Below are 16,123 nucleotides of genomic sequence, written 5' to 3' on the forward strand. Positions count from 1 at the left end.
TCTGGTTTTAGGCAACACCCACGGGCCCTGTGCTTCAGTTTGTACAATTAAAATGAGAAGAACAGACTGACTGTTGGGCAATGGTGCTACAGCAGGGCCCAGGACGAATTCCATTCAAAAGCTCATTGAGGCCTTATTTTAACACCCCCCACCCCATGTCTCTGATGTGCTGCTTGTTTTTCCTTTAAGGAATTAAATAAATAGTTGACCGAGTGACCTTTGGGCCACCACCATCCCTCTCCCAAACACTCCTGCAGAGCTCACTAGAGCAGGGTAATGGGCACACTCGGCCTTGTTCTGCAAGTGCTCTGGGCTGTGCAACCAGCCCCACGCAACTGCCCAAGAAACTTGTGTGCTTCCACTCCAGGCAGGCAACTGGCCTGCACCAGCACTAAGTCAGCTGCGAGGAGGGGGGGAAGGAAAGGAGGGGAAAGAGACTGGTTCTTTATGCCTTGCAGCCCCAGCAACTCAAGGTTCTCCACCTCCTCCCCACCCCCTTTGTAAGGCCTGAGTGAATGGGCTTTGTGCAGGGGAATACAATTCCTCCCCCCACCCTTCAAGCCCCCCAGAGCATCTGCCAAAAGATGCACAGCAAACCATGGCTACAGTGATGCTAACAGCCCCTGTGCCCACCTCACTCCCCTGCCCAGAGGGCTGGAGCAGTGGATCTATGAATTTTGGATTCTGCAGTGACAGCCCAGCCCTTAATTGTTAATCATGTTAATTACAGTAGGGCCTGAGGGGCCCTTTGGGCTAGGTGCTGTCCAAGCCCTGCACTCCCCCTGCTCAGGGGGATCAGGCCCCCTGAAGCAGCTGGCTCCCCAGAAGTCTCTTTAGGTCCAGCTACACTGCAGCAAAGGACCCATGGGACAGCACAGCAAAGGTGGAGGTCACAGGGCTTGGGGCTAAACATTGCAGTGTAGACATTAGGCTCCAGGCCAAGCCCAAGCCTCTAGCACCCCACAAGGGGGATGGGCCTCAGCCCAGAATCCAGCCCAAGCTCAAATGTCTACACTGCAACGTTTAGCCCCAAAGCCTGAGCCTGTTTAAATGGCCCTGAGCACTGACCCTCAAGGAAGTGACTTTTTACAGACTTCCCCTTTGGGGTTCATCAACAGCCAGGCAAAGTCAGGGTGATGCTTTAGCTGGGACTGAGATAAAACCAGGAGCCTGAGGGGGGTAGGGGGTGGTTTGTGAATGTTTGCTCAGAGTTTTCAGGGGCATTTCAACCCCTACATTCAGGGTGTCCACATACTGAATACCAAAGCAAACAAACTGGAGGAAGTTGCCTGAGGGAAAAGACTGTCCCCTTTCACTCAGCTGCCACTAACCTTACTTACAGGGCGGGGTGAGCCCATCAGCTTCATCTAAGATGCTTCCCAGGCCAGGATGTGCAGGTCCCCAGGATATCTGAAGAGCCCGGTAACCCAAGCTAATCACTCAGTACATTGGACGAGTTCTTTGGGGGGTGTCTAGCGAGAAATCTTTTGCTGCCCACATCAACCCACCTCCCTCTCTTGGATGGAGTTAAGGATTCTTACCTCTGTTAACTCCTCACCTCAGGCCTGTAGCTGGCTGCAGCTCCCGGGGCTGGAAGAACCCAACAATGATTCTAGAAGGAGTCACGTAACATCCTGGGGTCTGGCCCTTTCACAAATCCTTCATCAGTCTCGCTCCAGGTGGAACAGCCCATCCCAGCATGCACAGCAGCAGGAGGAATGGACAACAGGCTGGAGCCTGGTGCAGTTGTCAGAATTTTGTCAACTATTGAGAAGCAAAAGCCACGGGAGAAACCAAGCTGATGTTGGTTATTACTGCAGCAGGCGAATGGGTGACCTAGAGGCGGTTACGCTGCCCCGGCATCACTAATAACTGCTCCGTGAAAACCCTTGTGGGACACATTTTATTTTTCAGTTAAAAAAATATATAGACAACTCCACGGCTTCCTAACAGTTATTACAATAATCAAATCCACAACGAGGAGACTAGATACACATCTGTGAACAAACAACTGTCCTGGGGTTGGAGAAGGGCAGAGGTGGCAGGCTAGGGAGGGGAGATGCAGTTAAAAAGTGTCTCATGAAATCATTCCCAGGCCCTCAAACCTACTCTGTGAAGCAACCCCCCGGCTGGATAGGTCCTTGTGGAGACCACAATCACCACCTGATCCCAGCTGTTCTGCTGCTCCCCATGTCTCTCCCACAATCCACCACTGTGTATGTGTGTGCGTGCACCCTCCACCACCATCCCGGACCCAGACTCTCACCACATTTCACCCCATCACAGCTGTGCGGTTGTCCTCCAGCTCCAGACAGCCCCCTTGATCTTTCCCCTCAACCCACCCCTCATTTTATACCCTCTCCAGATGGGTTGCCGCTGCAGAGAGTCAACACTGCTACCCAGCTGCAAAGGTCACGTGAGTGCTGAGCAATGCATGGCACTCTTTCCTGCACTGCGGGTTGTCCCTCCGCCCTGCTGCACTTGGTGTCGCATCTGCTCCCCAGGACTCAAAACAGAAATCAAGTCAGTCTCTTCCAGCTAAATTAGACTGGCCTAGACTCTTCCTGCCACAAGGAGATTAAGCCAGAAAATACCCACCCCTAGCAATGCCACCAACAGGCAGAATCTCTGTACTCCACCCACAGCAGAGGACTAAAGCCTGTCCTTACCATCAATGACAAACCCACCCCACCCAAATCACAAGGAACTTGCTTCCACGAACCTGCACTAGTGCTGTGGTGGGTGTTCATGTTAACAGCGAGATGTCTGCTCAGTTCTGGCCTCCCTCGGACCCAGGCAGACAAGAGCAATTTGAACACGGGACCAGCCCCAACACACCAAGGCAACAGGAAAAGGGACTCTGGAGATGAGCTGTGCAATGCCTCGACTCCAGGGCTGCCTCTGACAGGAGCATACAGCACCAATAGCTCCTTCCTTAGCCCACTGAGAATGCCTGCATTCGAGGGTTGCTTTGATTTCTGGTTGGCCTGGGGAGCAGAGGGGGCACTTTAAATATAGATTAATTTCAAGATGAAGAAAGGGGTGCATGAAAACACATCTGAACCCCAAAGCTGCTGGCTCTGCAATGCTCCTCGTTAGCCAGACAGAACGCGGCACTCTGGGGTTTTACAGCTGCACCATATGGTAGGAGGCAGCAGAATCCGTTCTCTCTAAATGTCTCAACGCTGCAAGTGCCTTACCAATGGGAGCCCTGCAAGCACCGCTGGCTGCTGACAGCAGTGAAAGGAGAGGCAGAGACTGCAGGACAGCAACTGTCTTGTGAGGCTGAGGACTGGGGCCCAGGGCATGGAGCTCAGAAGCTATCCTGTCAGGGCCCGGTTCTGGCTAGTTCAATTTGGGGCTCCATAGACTGGGGTACATCATGTGGGGGAGGGAAGAGACGGTCAGGACTGACAGCAAGGGGTACGGCAACAAGCTAGTTGGGGCATCACCAGGAATCAGGTTAAATGGGAGGGGGGGAATTCCAGTTCCTACAGCCCCAGCTGGGCTGTTTGAAACTAGCAAACTAGGGATGAGAAAGCAGCATTTGGGGGGAGCCAGAAGGCTTGATGTCAGTTATGGGGTGAACACTGCCTTGGACAGGCCACTTCAGAGGTCTGGGGTGGGGGGATTTAAGTACTGAGGAGGCTTAAGCTGGTATGGGGGCTAGGCGGGGAAAGAAGAGCAGATGCGCTCCTGGCAGCATGATCCCAGGGTGGATCCATAAGGGATGGGCTGTGGGGTTAGAGGGATGGGTGGGAGTTGTTCAGAGGGTTCTAACATGGCACATGGCTCAGGCAGTCCCTTCGGGGGCACTCAGGGAGTGGGATGTAGAGGTTAGGAAGTGGAAGGCTGCAAGCAGAATGAACTCTGCCCCAGGCAGCTGAGTGCACAGCTCTGGGAAGCAGGGGCTGGGTACAAGGTGGCAGGGAGGGCGGTAACCGGTATGCTGGGGCACGCGGCCTTGGGCAGTCCAGCTGGAGTCTGCGGGGAAACCTCTATTTCTGCATGTCACACTGCAGGAGGAGGACAATAGAGGGGTCGCTCTTGGCAGCTTCCTTGAACTCCTCCAGGGTGATCTGGTCATCCTTGTCCTTGTCCATCTTGGTGAAGATCTTGTCAACCCGCTGCTGGGGTGTCAGCCCATCCTGGTTCATTCTCATCATGATGACTGTCCCCACCATCTTGTAAATGGCCTGAGGCATGAAGGACAGAGGGAAGAGGGGTGAAGTACCCAGGAGGGCCCCTTCTGCACCACGGTAACACCATGCTAGCGGGGGCAGGGCTGAGCGGGTCCACACAGCAAGTGAAGGGGTGGTTGCAGAACAGATAGGTGTACCCAAGTTAGTTTTAATCCAGCTAGCACAAGTAACAATAGCACAGCACAGGGAACTAGCCCGTGCCGCCATAGCCACACAGCCACTATTAGCCATGCTACCTGGATTAAAGGGTAGGCCTACCTGTGCTACCAGCCACCCCGTCACCTGAAGCCCTGCCTGCCCACCTACCTGAACGGTCCCCACCCCTGCTGCTGCTGTTCCTTGAGCAAGCTTCAGTGTAGCTCAGGTGGGTCGACACACACTGCAGTCACACCTTACTGACTGCAGCATAGACACACCTCCTGGCTAGATCTATGCAGCCATGGGTAACTTCCAGCTTGAGTAACTACACCAGCACTAGTTTGGACTGAGCCAGTGCACTGACAAAGTAAGTACATGCGAGGGGACAGGTGTGATTGTATCAGGTGGCTACCCTGGACCACCTCTCGTATAGCCATGAGTACACAGCTATTTTGCAGTGTGCTAGTGCAGGTAGCTTCGCTTGTGCCAAAAGTTACGCCCTAGGCTGCAGAGTAGACATACCCACCTGCCAGTCTCTCTTCCCCTGCTGCAGTGCCTGTGGGCCAGGCTGTCTGCTGACGTAACCTGGTGCCATTCCAATCAGCACAGAGCTGCATCAATTAGTGCCAGCAGATCTGGCCCCGCATGGCTTCACGGTCCAGTCTGCACCCGAGGCAGGGCATTCATTGCCAGAGGTGATTCTGTGATCGAGCATGGGGACTTAGCTCTTGGGAGGGACATAGGAAGGGCTAATGTTCTGCAGGAGATGGATTTACCACTAGGGGCCAAGGGTCTTTATCATCTATGGTTTGGGGCTTGGTTTACATGAGTTGTTTTTGAGTTTGGACACTCATGAGCTGCAGTTTTTTCTAAGGGGCTTCTATTCTAGTCCCTTGGTCCCACTCTCCAGCCTCCCATCACTGCTGGGGCTGATGATCAGAACCAGCCCACTGCAGCAGCTTTGATCCCACTGTCTTCACAGTGGCAGAGAGGCCAGTGCATTCCAATACCTCAATTATTTCTAGCATCTCCAAGCGGGTTATCTTCCCGTCTCCATCTAGGTCATACATCTCAAAGGCCCAGTTCAGCTTCTGTTCAAAGCTTCCCCTGGAGGTGACGGACAGGGCACAGATGAACTCCCGGAAGTCGATCGTCCCATCACCATTCTTATCAAACGTGCGGAAGGCGTGCTGGGCAAACTTGGAAGCATCTCCATATGGGAAAAACTGCAGGGTGAGAAGAGGCTAGCAAGAGATCTAGAGACAGAGGACCTATGGTGCAAGGGAGCATACGGGGTTCGTTGCTGCTTAGAGACAGATACACACAGACTCAGTATTTTTAATAGAGAGCGAGAGAGTGCATCAACTTAGACATAACAGCCAGGGGGGAAAAGGAGTAAGATTTGGACCTGTTTGATTCTAGCCACAAAACTGTGAAGGCCTGGCTGGAGGAAAGAACTTTAGAGGACTTCTTTACCCTCCCCCGCCCCCCACTATAGTAAGAGGCTTATCTAAAGTTTAAGGGAATCTTAAGTCTAAATATGGCCACTTTATCACTGCAGAGAAAGGGGTGTGGGGAAAACACCAGGGCAATCACATACTTGAGGAGACACATTCAGGGCATGTCTCAGCCTGCATATAGAGGGTAGCAAAGAAGCTTTTTTGGGGGCAGGGGGTGTTATGGTCTTGCACCGATTGGACTCGGAAGGAACAATCAAACATTCGGTAGCTTAGAGCACGGTCTGGGTTCTGTGGCTCCAGCCCAGGATTCTGCTAGCAGAGGGAGATCCCCAAGAGCTTTGCAAGAACAATCCATCCCTCAGGCTGTGCTGAGCCAGCCACGGCCAGCAGTGAGTCCCAGTTTCACCCTAACCATAAAGCTCTGCTGAGAGGTCAGAGTCCATACAGCACCACCAGTGAATGAGACGGTTCAGTGGTGCTCTTGGACCTCTGGCTGGTCTAGCACTCCCTTCACCCAGAGGCGTTAGTTGTCTCAGCGAGTTACCAAATGCAGCCTTTTAAACAGTCGTAGCCCCATGTTTCCCAGCAGCTCACTCAGCGCCTGCCCCCATCCACCCAACACTGACCATCTTCCTCCCTCCCGTGTACCTTGATGTAGAGCTGCTGGAATTCATCCAGGTTGAGGATGCCGGTGGGACAGTCCTTCAGGAAGCCCTTGTACCATTGCTTTAGCTCTTGCTCACTGAACTCTGTGCTTCTCACCAGGTCATCCAGCATCTCGGGGGCCAGCTTACTGTTGTGTTTTCCCATCACGGACTCTGGAAAGAACAGCACAGTTCCTAGATGCTGAAGCACTGACAGTGTTAGGGAGAGGGCTGAGAGACAGGAATTCCTGGGCTCCCTTCCCAACTGTGCCACTGACACGTCTCTTCATCTCCATGCCTCAGTTTCCCCCACTCTGCAAAATGACGGTAATCATGCTGACCAGCCTCATGGGTGTGTATGGGAGGGTTCGCTAGTTAAGCTTTGTACAGAACACTGACATTGTCAAAGGTCTTGGAAGCATCAAGTATCAACATTACCAACATTTCAGAGGAGACAAACGCTACTGGAAAAGCCTGTGACTGATGAATGTGACTCACTAGCCACCTCTCACATAGCTCAAAGCCCTGAGAAAATCTGCCTGCCCTCCCCACCACTCAGTGGGGTTGTTTGCGGCGTGGATGTTTCCATGCTAACCATGTCTCTTTGGGCCTTAACCAGCAACACTTGCAGTAGCATTTGTGACAAGGGGCATCCTGGCTCCTACAGAGAAGAGACTCAACAGCTGACCCCAGGAGCACCATCTGACACCACTCACTTTCAAGTCTTGTCTGGACACCATGAGACAGACCTTGGCCAACACCCCACCTACCAGTCATTGGCACCTGCCCTCATGGCCAGTAAAACCTCAGCACCCAGTGACTCTGTCTCACGGCACCTGCCACAGTGTAAGATAGGCTTCAGGAGCAGCTGAGAAGGCTACTCTCCTGGGTTTACTGGGAGACTCCTGATATTTGAGGTTGAAGTTGAAGCCCTGGTGCCTGCAGTCCCATGAGCACAGAAGAATTTGTTGTTTTTTTTTTTTTTTAAAAGTACATTTCTAGCCCTCCTGGAGACAGAGGAAGAGCTTGAAATGTGTCACTTCAGCGTAGCCCAAGAAGCTTGGAACCAAGCAGGCAAAGAAACAGAAGCCCAAGTTTAGAGAAAAATCTTGTAATTTAAGCCAAAGTTTGTGGTTTTTGAATGTTTGGGTTTGGCAATCCTGAGGGTCTGCCCCCCACCATTACTTTGCTCAGACAGACCGATCCACCTTTTAGTCCAATAGGCGTGTGCTTGGCCACATCTAAGAATTCCAGAGAGTGGAATGTTGCCAGCACTGACATAGGGTGGAATTTGAGACATCTCCCCACCCAGAACACACACCCCTTCTCCACACAAGACTGGCTGCTTTTTCCTCCTGATGCAAGTGTCAATAGACTAGATCCAGAGGGAAGGGTTCAGGGAACAAAGAGACTGCAGGAAAATATGAGTCGCTATGGATAATAATCTGGTGCTGTTTGCTGTGGTCAGAGCAGGGAGGCATGATTTCTGACTTCTATTCATGACTCTGCATTGCTCTGCAAGCTCAGGCAAGTCACAGGTCAGCCTTTGTGCCTCAGTTTCCCCATCTATAGAACAGCTGTTATACCTCTCCAAGTGGAGCACTGTTAGTCTTAATGAGTGCCTGGCAAATGCTTTGAGATTCCTATATGACAGGTGCAATATAACAGCAAAGTATTTACGGTGATGAATTCCTGGGCGGGGAACCAGTGTCTAATGAATTCTAATGATGGATGCCAAACCCCACTGTGGGAGGTTAACTAGGAAGCAGAGGAGAGGGTCCAAAGAGGTCACAACCACCCCAGACATAGGTCCCAAGACAGAGCTCAAGACTTCCAATTCTAAAGCAGATACCTCTACCAACTGAGCAAAAAGGGAGTAAATTCGTGAGCAAGTAGTAGTAGGCTCTCATCCTTTGTGCTCTAACCAGCAGAGGGCGACATTTAGCAAGCGTGTTACATTGGGCTGTAGTACGGTCGAGGCCATGATTTCAAAGGTGCTGCTGGGGCAGCTCTGACATTTGCCTGTCTGCATCAGTCAGCCCTTCATAAAAATAGCACTTGCTTTCATGCAGCTCCTTTCATGCCCAGGCTCTCCCACGGCAATGCCTAGAGAAGCACAATCCTGGCAAGTCAGGGACTGCCTAGGCCAAAAAAGAATCTGCCTAGGTTTCAGCAATCACTCCTGCACAGCCTGGGTTATTTGCTGTTTAATCGAATGGCAGATGGTTGGCCAGGAGGACACTGGTGTTACCTTGTACGCTCAAAAAGATTAAAGAAAATTGGATGTTTAAGTTCACCAGGAGACAGACCAGAACAACAGACAAGCCCAGATCTCAGTTTGATGCATCTTCCAAAATATGGCACTTCAAGTGCCAGTGATTTACAGACATCTGCTTTGGCACTCCTCTGTCTCCCCCTTCATGCCTGCCTCTTCCTGTACTGGCCTGGGAAACCCAGGACATCTTGTTCCTTGCCCCAAGAGAAGAGAGAGACTGTCACTGACGACAGTCTCAAAATGCTCACAAATAAATGATGCTCCTTCCTAGCACAGACGTCAGCAGCACAGTGCCTTCCTGCTTCTCTATTAGTTCCAAGCCCAAGCCACAGGGTGGGACTTGAACCTGCAACCGTCTGTCTACAGAAGTGACAGAGCTGACAAGTGCCTCAGTGCTATCAACAGAAGTTTTGCCGTTGATTTCAGTGAAGATCAGAGGCTGAGCCAACCTCGTTTGGGATCACAGGCCAGTTGTCTAATCTCTCGATACGGATGTTGATGTCTCTGCGTCCTGGATACCGTGCAATCAGGCATGCAGGAAGAGAACTCACCCTGTAAGCAGAGCTGGCTGGTGGAGGGACCGTCCCACCCTGCACAAGAGAAGGTGTGTCAGGCGTCTAGTCCCCTGCTGCAGTGTTCTCTTCCAATGATTTTTGATGTTGAGCAATTGGAGACAATAAATGTAGGCATCTAGATCTGCAAGTTTAAACTTCAGCAAGGTCAGGGCCTGGGAGAGGAGATGTCCTTGGGTCCTTTGATTTCAGATGCCCCCCCAAGTATGACACAGGGATTGCCCCATTGCTGAACAAGAGAAGAAGTTCCCAATTACACTAAGCCAAGTTCACCCTCCAACTCAACAGCTGCCTTGCTCAAACCACTCACTCTCTGCTTATCACTCTCTCCCGATGAAGCATGGTGGAGAACTGCTGGAGGGGGAGAAGCAGGCTCCTGGAAGACCGTAAGCTCTACCCAGCCCATGTCTTTAAGTCACTCCTTGAACCTCAGCAGGTTTCTCAGCAGAGGTGGATTTTGCTCCAGCACACATGGGCCAGAGGTTGAGGTGGGTGGGGAGGGGACTGAAGACATGGGGATTTTATTATGGGACACTGCGGCACCATTTGGGAACAGAAGGCAGAACACCAGCAACTGCATGCTTGGCACTAACATTTCATCTCTAAGCTCAGAGCTGATCCCACAGAGTTACTGGTTGGAAAGAGACCTGCTGCTAGTGACAGGGACCCACTCAGGACACCATATGATGCAGATTCCCTCATCTCCTCTGGAGGGAGCTCTCCCTCAGGGCCTAAATGCACCAAACCACTCAGTTACTGCTCTTCCTACTCTGCAGGTGGAATTTAGGGTTCGTATTCTACCTGGTGCCCACCTCAATACCTTTACTGCACGAACAGGCTAGAACAAAGCAACAGCCTTGGGATTCCTGCCCTGCCATGGGCATTTTGCTTAGACAGAGCAGAAGGATCTCTAAGCAGAGTTCGGATGTTTCAAGAACCTCTGTTTGGGAATTCCCAGCTTCGCTTTCTGGAGCTCCCCCACTCCTCGATGGCCCCTGCCTGCCACACTCCAGAACAGTTGCAGCCAATCTCACTCACAAACTGCACCCATCCCAATCCTTCTCGGCATCCCCGAGCCGAGGGTCTCAACTGCCACAGACCTCAACAGGAGCTGAAGGCCCTTAGCATCATGAAGAACCTGGCCTTGCCCTAGCTTGGGTCTCTTTCTTGTCTATTTTCCCTCCTGATTTTTGGGGGACTGCCCCCGCCAGTGACTTCCCATCCCTGCAACTTCACCCAATGCACAAGCAACACATTTACTCCTTCCCTGACACACGCAACAGAGGGGCATGTCAATGCAGCTTCACCTCCCCCCAAAACCACTACCTCTACACTCTTCCCCCCACTGGACTATCTCCAGGCCCAAGTGGAGCAGACACTGCCCAAATTCCTGGTCCGTCTCAGGCATCCCCACCTGGGTCTGGCATAGGGAGGCGCAGCTGTGAGGGGACAGAAGCCGAGCCACCCCTGTGACGAACTGGGAATGTTCTTAATGTTTTCTCTGAATACTGTGTTGGTGCCTCAGTGTACCCTAGGCAGGTCTTAAGTATCTGGCAGAGCAAAGGGCTAGTGCACCTAAATGCCTGGCACTCTGTCTCCCAGCAACTGATGGCCTGGGCCCCTCCTCTGCAAAGGTGCCAGCTGAAGGTGTTGGAGACAAAGGGATCAGGTGACCTCCTGGCCCGGGAAAGGAGCTGAGCAGAGAGGAGGGACTGGGAGGAGTTGTTAGTCTGGAGCTGGCTGGGGTCAAGGGTGGAGGGCAGACCTGGGGGTCTGGCTCACTGCCCCCCAGAATGGACCCAGCCGAGGGGTCCGGTTCGCTGTATCTACAAGCTCTGTTTTAGACCCTGTTCTTGTCATCGAATAAACCTCTGTGTTACTGGCTGGCTGAGAGTCACGTCTGACTGCAAAGTGGGGGTGCAGAACCCGGTGGCTTCCCCAGGACCCCGCTGGGGTGGACTCGCTGTGGGAAGCACACGGAGGGGCAGAGGATGCTGAATGCTCCAAGGAGAGACCCAGGAGGTGAAAACTTGTGAGCTTCTTGCCCTGAACAAGTCTGCTCCAAGGGGGAGGAGGCTCCCCAGAGTCCTGACTGGCTTGGTGGGGAGCAGTTCCAGAGCATCGCCCGGGGACTCCGTGACAACCCCCTTCCCCCAGGTCTGTTTGTCCCTGCCCCCCTTCAGCGTGAGCACAATCTCCTCATTACTCTGGTACATATAGGAGCTGGTGCTGAGGAGGTTGCCATGGCAACAGCTCCACTGTGGAGAGATGGTTGCCAACAGTAGCAGCATCCCCGAAGCTACCAGCCAACTCTTTCCCCTGTGCCTTTTACTTCCACAGACCTTTGTGCTTCAGGGAGGGAAAAAACACCCACAAGATTAAATCACTCCCTTCTAGGGAAGAAGGGGGGAAGAAATCATGGCTAGTGGTCCCACCTGGGAGGTCAAAGCAAAAAAACCAGGTTCCCTCTACATCTCCCACCAGTGCTCGTCCTCGGAGACTTGGCTTTTGAGATCTTTGGGTCCCTCACATAAAGCTGTCTGCACCTTTCACTTCAGTGCCGCCTGCCCCATATTTTAAAGGGGTGGATCTTTTGGTCCTGATGAATGAGATTAAGTGCTGCAATGCTCAATTTCACCCACTCCATGGCCAGCACCAGCAGTGTCAGAGAGAAAAAAGTCCACGCCAAGGGGAAAGCACCTTGTGTCCCCATCCCCGCTCCACTATTATGCCAAGACTCAGTCTGAGAAGTTCCAAGCAGGAAAATGTGTGAGGCCCTGCTGCATGCTCACAGACCTGTCTTCCTAAAAACCTGCATAAATTCACAGTCCAGCTCCATTTCACAACAAGGGGTCACAGCCACTGCCACAGGGAGTGCATCTGTTCTCCAGAAAGCCTAACGACCTGGGTCTGGGATCTAACAAGGTCACATGTGCTAAACTACACTGGCCTGGGCCAGTACCACTTGGGTAGGAGATCTCCTGGGAACACCAGAGTGCAGGACATGCTTATGAGGATTCTTGTGAGCCAACACTGGTCACGTATCCCAGCCAGGGGCAGCTCTAGGCACCAGCTTAGCAAGCTGGTGGCACGTCCAGGTATTCAGCAGCAATTTGGCAGCGGGTCGCTCACTCCCACTCGGAGTGAAGGACCTCCGGCTGAACTGCCGCAGATCGCGATCGTGACTTTTTTTGGGAGGAGTAGGGGGCGGAGGGGGCTGCTTGGGGTGGCAAAATCACTGGAGCCAGCCCTGATCCCAGCTTGGTGCTGCTGCTAGAGATGCCACTTTTCACATGCTGTTTGCAAAACAAGGTCCCAATTCGTTGTTGCTGTTAAAGATTGTACAGCTTCTTTGGGGGGGCGGAGAGGAGATAGGGGGGTGAGAGAGAGAGAGAAAAAGAAAGAGTTCAGTGTTAAACTCATGCCTTGGCTGAAACTGGACTTCGGTCAATTCCTTTCTTCCCACTGTAGCTCTAATTGAGAGCAGTGGCCAGAGCATAAGTCTGGGAGCCAGGAACACTGCAGTGCTAGTTCCAGCCATGCTGCCTTGAGCAAGTCACATCACTTCTCCATGCTCCCCAATTCCTCCAGCTGCAGAATGGGAAGACGCTTTCCTGCCTGAGTTTTCCTTCTAAACTGTGGTGCAATTATGCTGTTTCACAGTAGCTATGCTCCACCCCAGAAGTGGCTGCATCTCAGCAGCCAAGTGACAGGATCCCAAGCTACAACCAGCAAATCAGTTTAAACCTGCAGAGTGCTGTGGGCTGAAAGATGTGGTGCGAGTATTTGCTAGACACAGGAAGCCAGAGTGCAGGAGTTATTCTCTTGGACTCATATAGTGCATGGAAATTCTCCATTCTCTGTGTTTTCCATCTTGCTGCAGAGATTTATGATTCTGAACGTCAGAGAAAGGCCTTGGATACAGCTGTTCTGCTCCTCCAGCCCCTCTGATTGTGGGGCTCAGACAGCCTCCTGGCGTCCCACTTCCTTCCCTTTAGTGGGACTTTGACCCTCTGCAGATCACCACAAGTTCCTGGTTGAGTCTAGGCACAGGCAGCTCTGCTATGGAGAGAGAATTAACTCTTCTGCTCCTAATGCAGTCAGGATTTTCCTGGTGCAAGAGCCATTGCGGTGAACAAAGGCAGAAGAATTGCAGGGCAGGTGGGTTCAAGGGAAGGGAGACGGCTGGGCTTGAGGGATCCCCTCCAGTGTGCAGAGACAGGAAGGACAATCCTTCCCAGTAGATGCTCAGGGAGGTTCCCATGTCAGCCTCAGCGGGCACACTTTGCATAACAGAACAGTGAGACCTGTTGTGAGGAATGCCACAGGGTACGGGGCGGTATTTGCATGGTCCCTATTCAGCAGGAGCTAAGCCAGCACTCTGGGAGCAACAGAAAGGGGTGACAGGCGTTAGCAGCGTGTGCTCAGCCCTGTGGGTTTGGGCAGACAGGAAAACATTTCATGTGTAGGTCTGTAAGGAGTGCAACACCACCTGGGTATGTAATATAACTAGCCAGGTTACAAACACAGAAGGAACATGCATATTCAGGTTGTGCACTCATATCCATTGTGTGTGCAGAGGGGAGTGTACAAGTGTGTGTACACACACACACACGAGACAGGAATGTAAAGAGAAGGGACACTAAAGCCATATTTCTGAGGCTGCCATTTGATGCAATCTAGTTCACACTTCAGGAGTCATTTTAAGAGCCAGAGACTAAAAAGGCTTCCTGGGCTGGGACAATTCCATTTTGTGCAGGGAAGGGGAGCGAACCCCAGAGGCAGGAAGTTACATCTTGAGCAGCAGAACAAGGGATTAAGTGGAAACGTTCATGGTTGCTTGTGGGACTGTGCAGGATGAAAGGAGCTGTAGAATTATTGATTGTGGCCCCACCCAAGCTGCTGCACAAACAGTTAAAGAACCATAGCAACAGACACACACATTACACCATGTGCAATCCAAAGATGCGGGCACATAGTGGGGTTTGGAAAGGGCTCCTTCATTCCGTGGGCTGGAGCGTGTTACATGTTGTTCAGTCTCTGTCCTGCAATGGCACTTTCTGAAGGTTCTCCAAGATAAGGAGAACCCACCCCACATGCCTCCAGAGTTCTGATTGGTCAAAAGATAACAGAATCTCGATGAAACAAGTCTCCCTGGGACCTGCTGCAAGCAGTGGGGAACAGGGGAAGGAAAAAAAAACCCACTGTGGCTGGCACCCTGGTGGGCTGAAGCCCTGGGGAACTGGCTTGTTGTTGTGACCGAACATGGGACTCTGGATTGCAGACTTTTGTTTTTTGGAGATACTGGCCTCCAGAATAGCAACGCCAACACTTACAATACCTCTTACCCAAATCGTTACTCAGGGGACTCACTGAGATCCCCTCCCAAACCAGGGCCTTCCCACTGGCAATGACAAGATGGCTGCTTTTATGGTTAGGGGAGAGAATCTAAAGCTTTGGTACATATAAGAACTAGCTAGCACATGTGCGCATGCTAGTATGTGTGAAGGAATGATCCTCTTACTACCCCCCAATACAATAAAGCATAAATGAAAACAACCCTTACAGTCCCCCCCCCCCAGCCCACCTCCCCCACATACACTCGTAAAATCACGCTGCTGGGATCTGCAGCACGACACGGTCCTCGCTGCACTGCACGAACCTGCTAGCTGGAGGCAAACAAAGGGATGGGGTGGAGACGGGTGTCTGTGCACATGTCTCCCCAAAAACCTTAAGGGTTTTTGACTGAGGTTAGGTTTAGAGGCTCCCCTGGGCTTAATGCAGAACAGCCCTCTTCTGAGAGCCAGCCCATCTGCCATTTCCCACAGGCAGGGCTCTCCATGCCTGCCAGCCACACTGGGATTTTAGATCAGGTGCCACACTCACCAAACCCACTGCCAGAGCTGTGGGAAACTTTGCAGAAGGAGCAGCAAGAGTTCTGGGTTGATGCCAGCACAGGGCAAGCTCTGAGATGAAGCCTATAGGGCACATTAGCCAAGGAACCGAGTCCCAGCCTCTTTGCTCCCTCAGGAGAAGCAACTAACTTACACAGACACCTTTGCAATAGATGCCACTAGTACAACACCTGGCTGGGACCAGCTCCTGTGGTGCCCCAGACAAAGCTCACTCAGCAAGGGGCTCTGGGTCAGAACAGAGGGTGAGCAGAGCAGGCCACATAACAGGGCCCGCTGGCTGATCAGACCCACTGCCCCCCCCCTTTAATCACAACACATTATGTGATCATCAGCTATTGCCAAACCTCCATTTTATTTCTACCAAACCCCTTTTGTCCCCTAAAGCCACTGAGACTGTAGGAGTCCCAGGAGCATTTCTCACTCTCCCAGGTGCCTCTTACCTTGGAGGTGGCCTGGGATGCAGGTGTCTCTCTGGCCCAGCGAGGTGCCAGCCCCAGGTGCGATGTCTCAGGAGAAGGAGGAAGCTCCCTGCCCATGCACTCAAGAGATCCCTGCTTTCCCCCACCTGATCTGCCTGGGAGCTGCTTCTCCTTCTGGCTTGTATCAGTATGTGCCCCGCCCCGCTCCGAAAGGAGGAGCCGGATTGGTTCTGCTGCCAGGCTGATTGGGAGAGGAGAGTGTCAGTCAGCAGAGCCTGCTACAGGTGGGGCTGGGATGGTGATCCCAGGCTGGCAGGCTGCGGGGCTGAGTCCTGCCCGCTGTGCTCAGGGGCGCTTGGCTGAGTAGGGGGGAGATTGCTCCCAAGGCTCCCAGGCTGACATGGGGTCTCCTGTGCTCTGTCTTCTCCCGGATAAGGGCATGATAGGGTGGGGAGAGATGCAGGTCCCAGGATGTTACAGGGAGGCAAGGTGGGGGAG

At 52.5% G+C, this 16,123-nt stretch overlaps 1 protein-coding gene across 1 annotated transcript; it reads right to left on the bottom strand.

The window, feature by feature from the left end:
* Positions 1-1,889: 1,889 nt before the first annotated feature.
* Positions 1,890-15,807, bottom strand: HPCAL4 (hippocalcin like 4). Its single transcript, XM_030539205.1, has 4 exons — positions 15,647-15,807; positions 6,449-6,618; positions 5,351-5,566; positions 1,890-4,196 (listed from the first exon to the last, which is right to left on the bottom strand). Exons 2-4 carry the CDS (start codon positions 6,608-6,610, stop codon positions 3,999-4,001), a joined length of 576 nt encoding a protein of 191 aa, XP_030395065.1. The 5' UTR covers positions 6,611-6,618; positions 15,647-15,807; the 3' UTR covers positions 1,890-3,998.
* Between the last annotated feature and the right edge of the window lie 316 nt (positions 15,808-16,123).

Source organism: Gopherus evgoodei, chromosome 20, assembly GCF_007399415.2.
Source record: "Gopherus evgoodei ecotype Sinaloan lineage chromosome 20, rGopEvg1_v1.p, whole genome shotgun sequence".
Taxonomy (NCBI): Eukaryota; Metazoa; Chordata; order Testudines; family Testudinidae; genus Gopherus; species Gopherus evgoodei.

What these genes read in the sequence shown, in the direction of transcription:
- HPCAL4 (XM_030539205.1), bottom strand. Translation starts at nt 6,610, where the DNA reads ATGGGAAAACACAACAGTAAGCTGGCCCCCGAGATGCTGGATGACCTG. An exon ending in TCCAGCAGCTCTACATCAAG is followed by an intron (nt 5,567 to 6,448) that starts GTACACGGGAGG and finishes CTCACCCTGCAG; the next exon opens with TTTTTCCCATATGGAGATGC. An exon ending in AGATGCTAGAAATAATTGAG is followed by an intron (nt 4,197 to 5,350) that starts GTATTGGAATGC and finishes TTCATGCCTCAG; the next exon opens with GCCATTTACAAGATGGTGGG.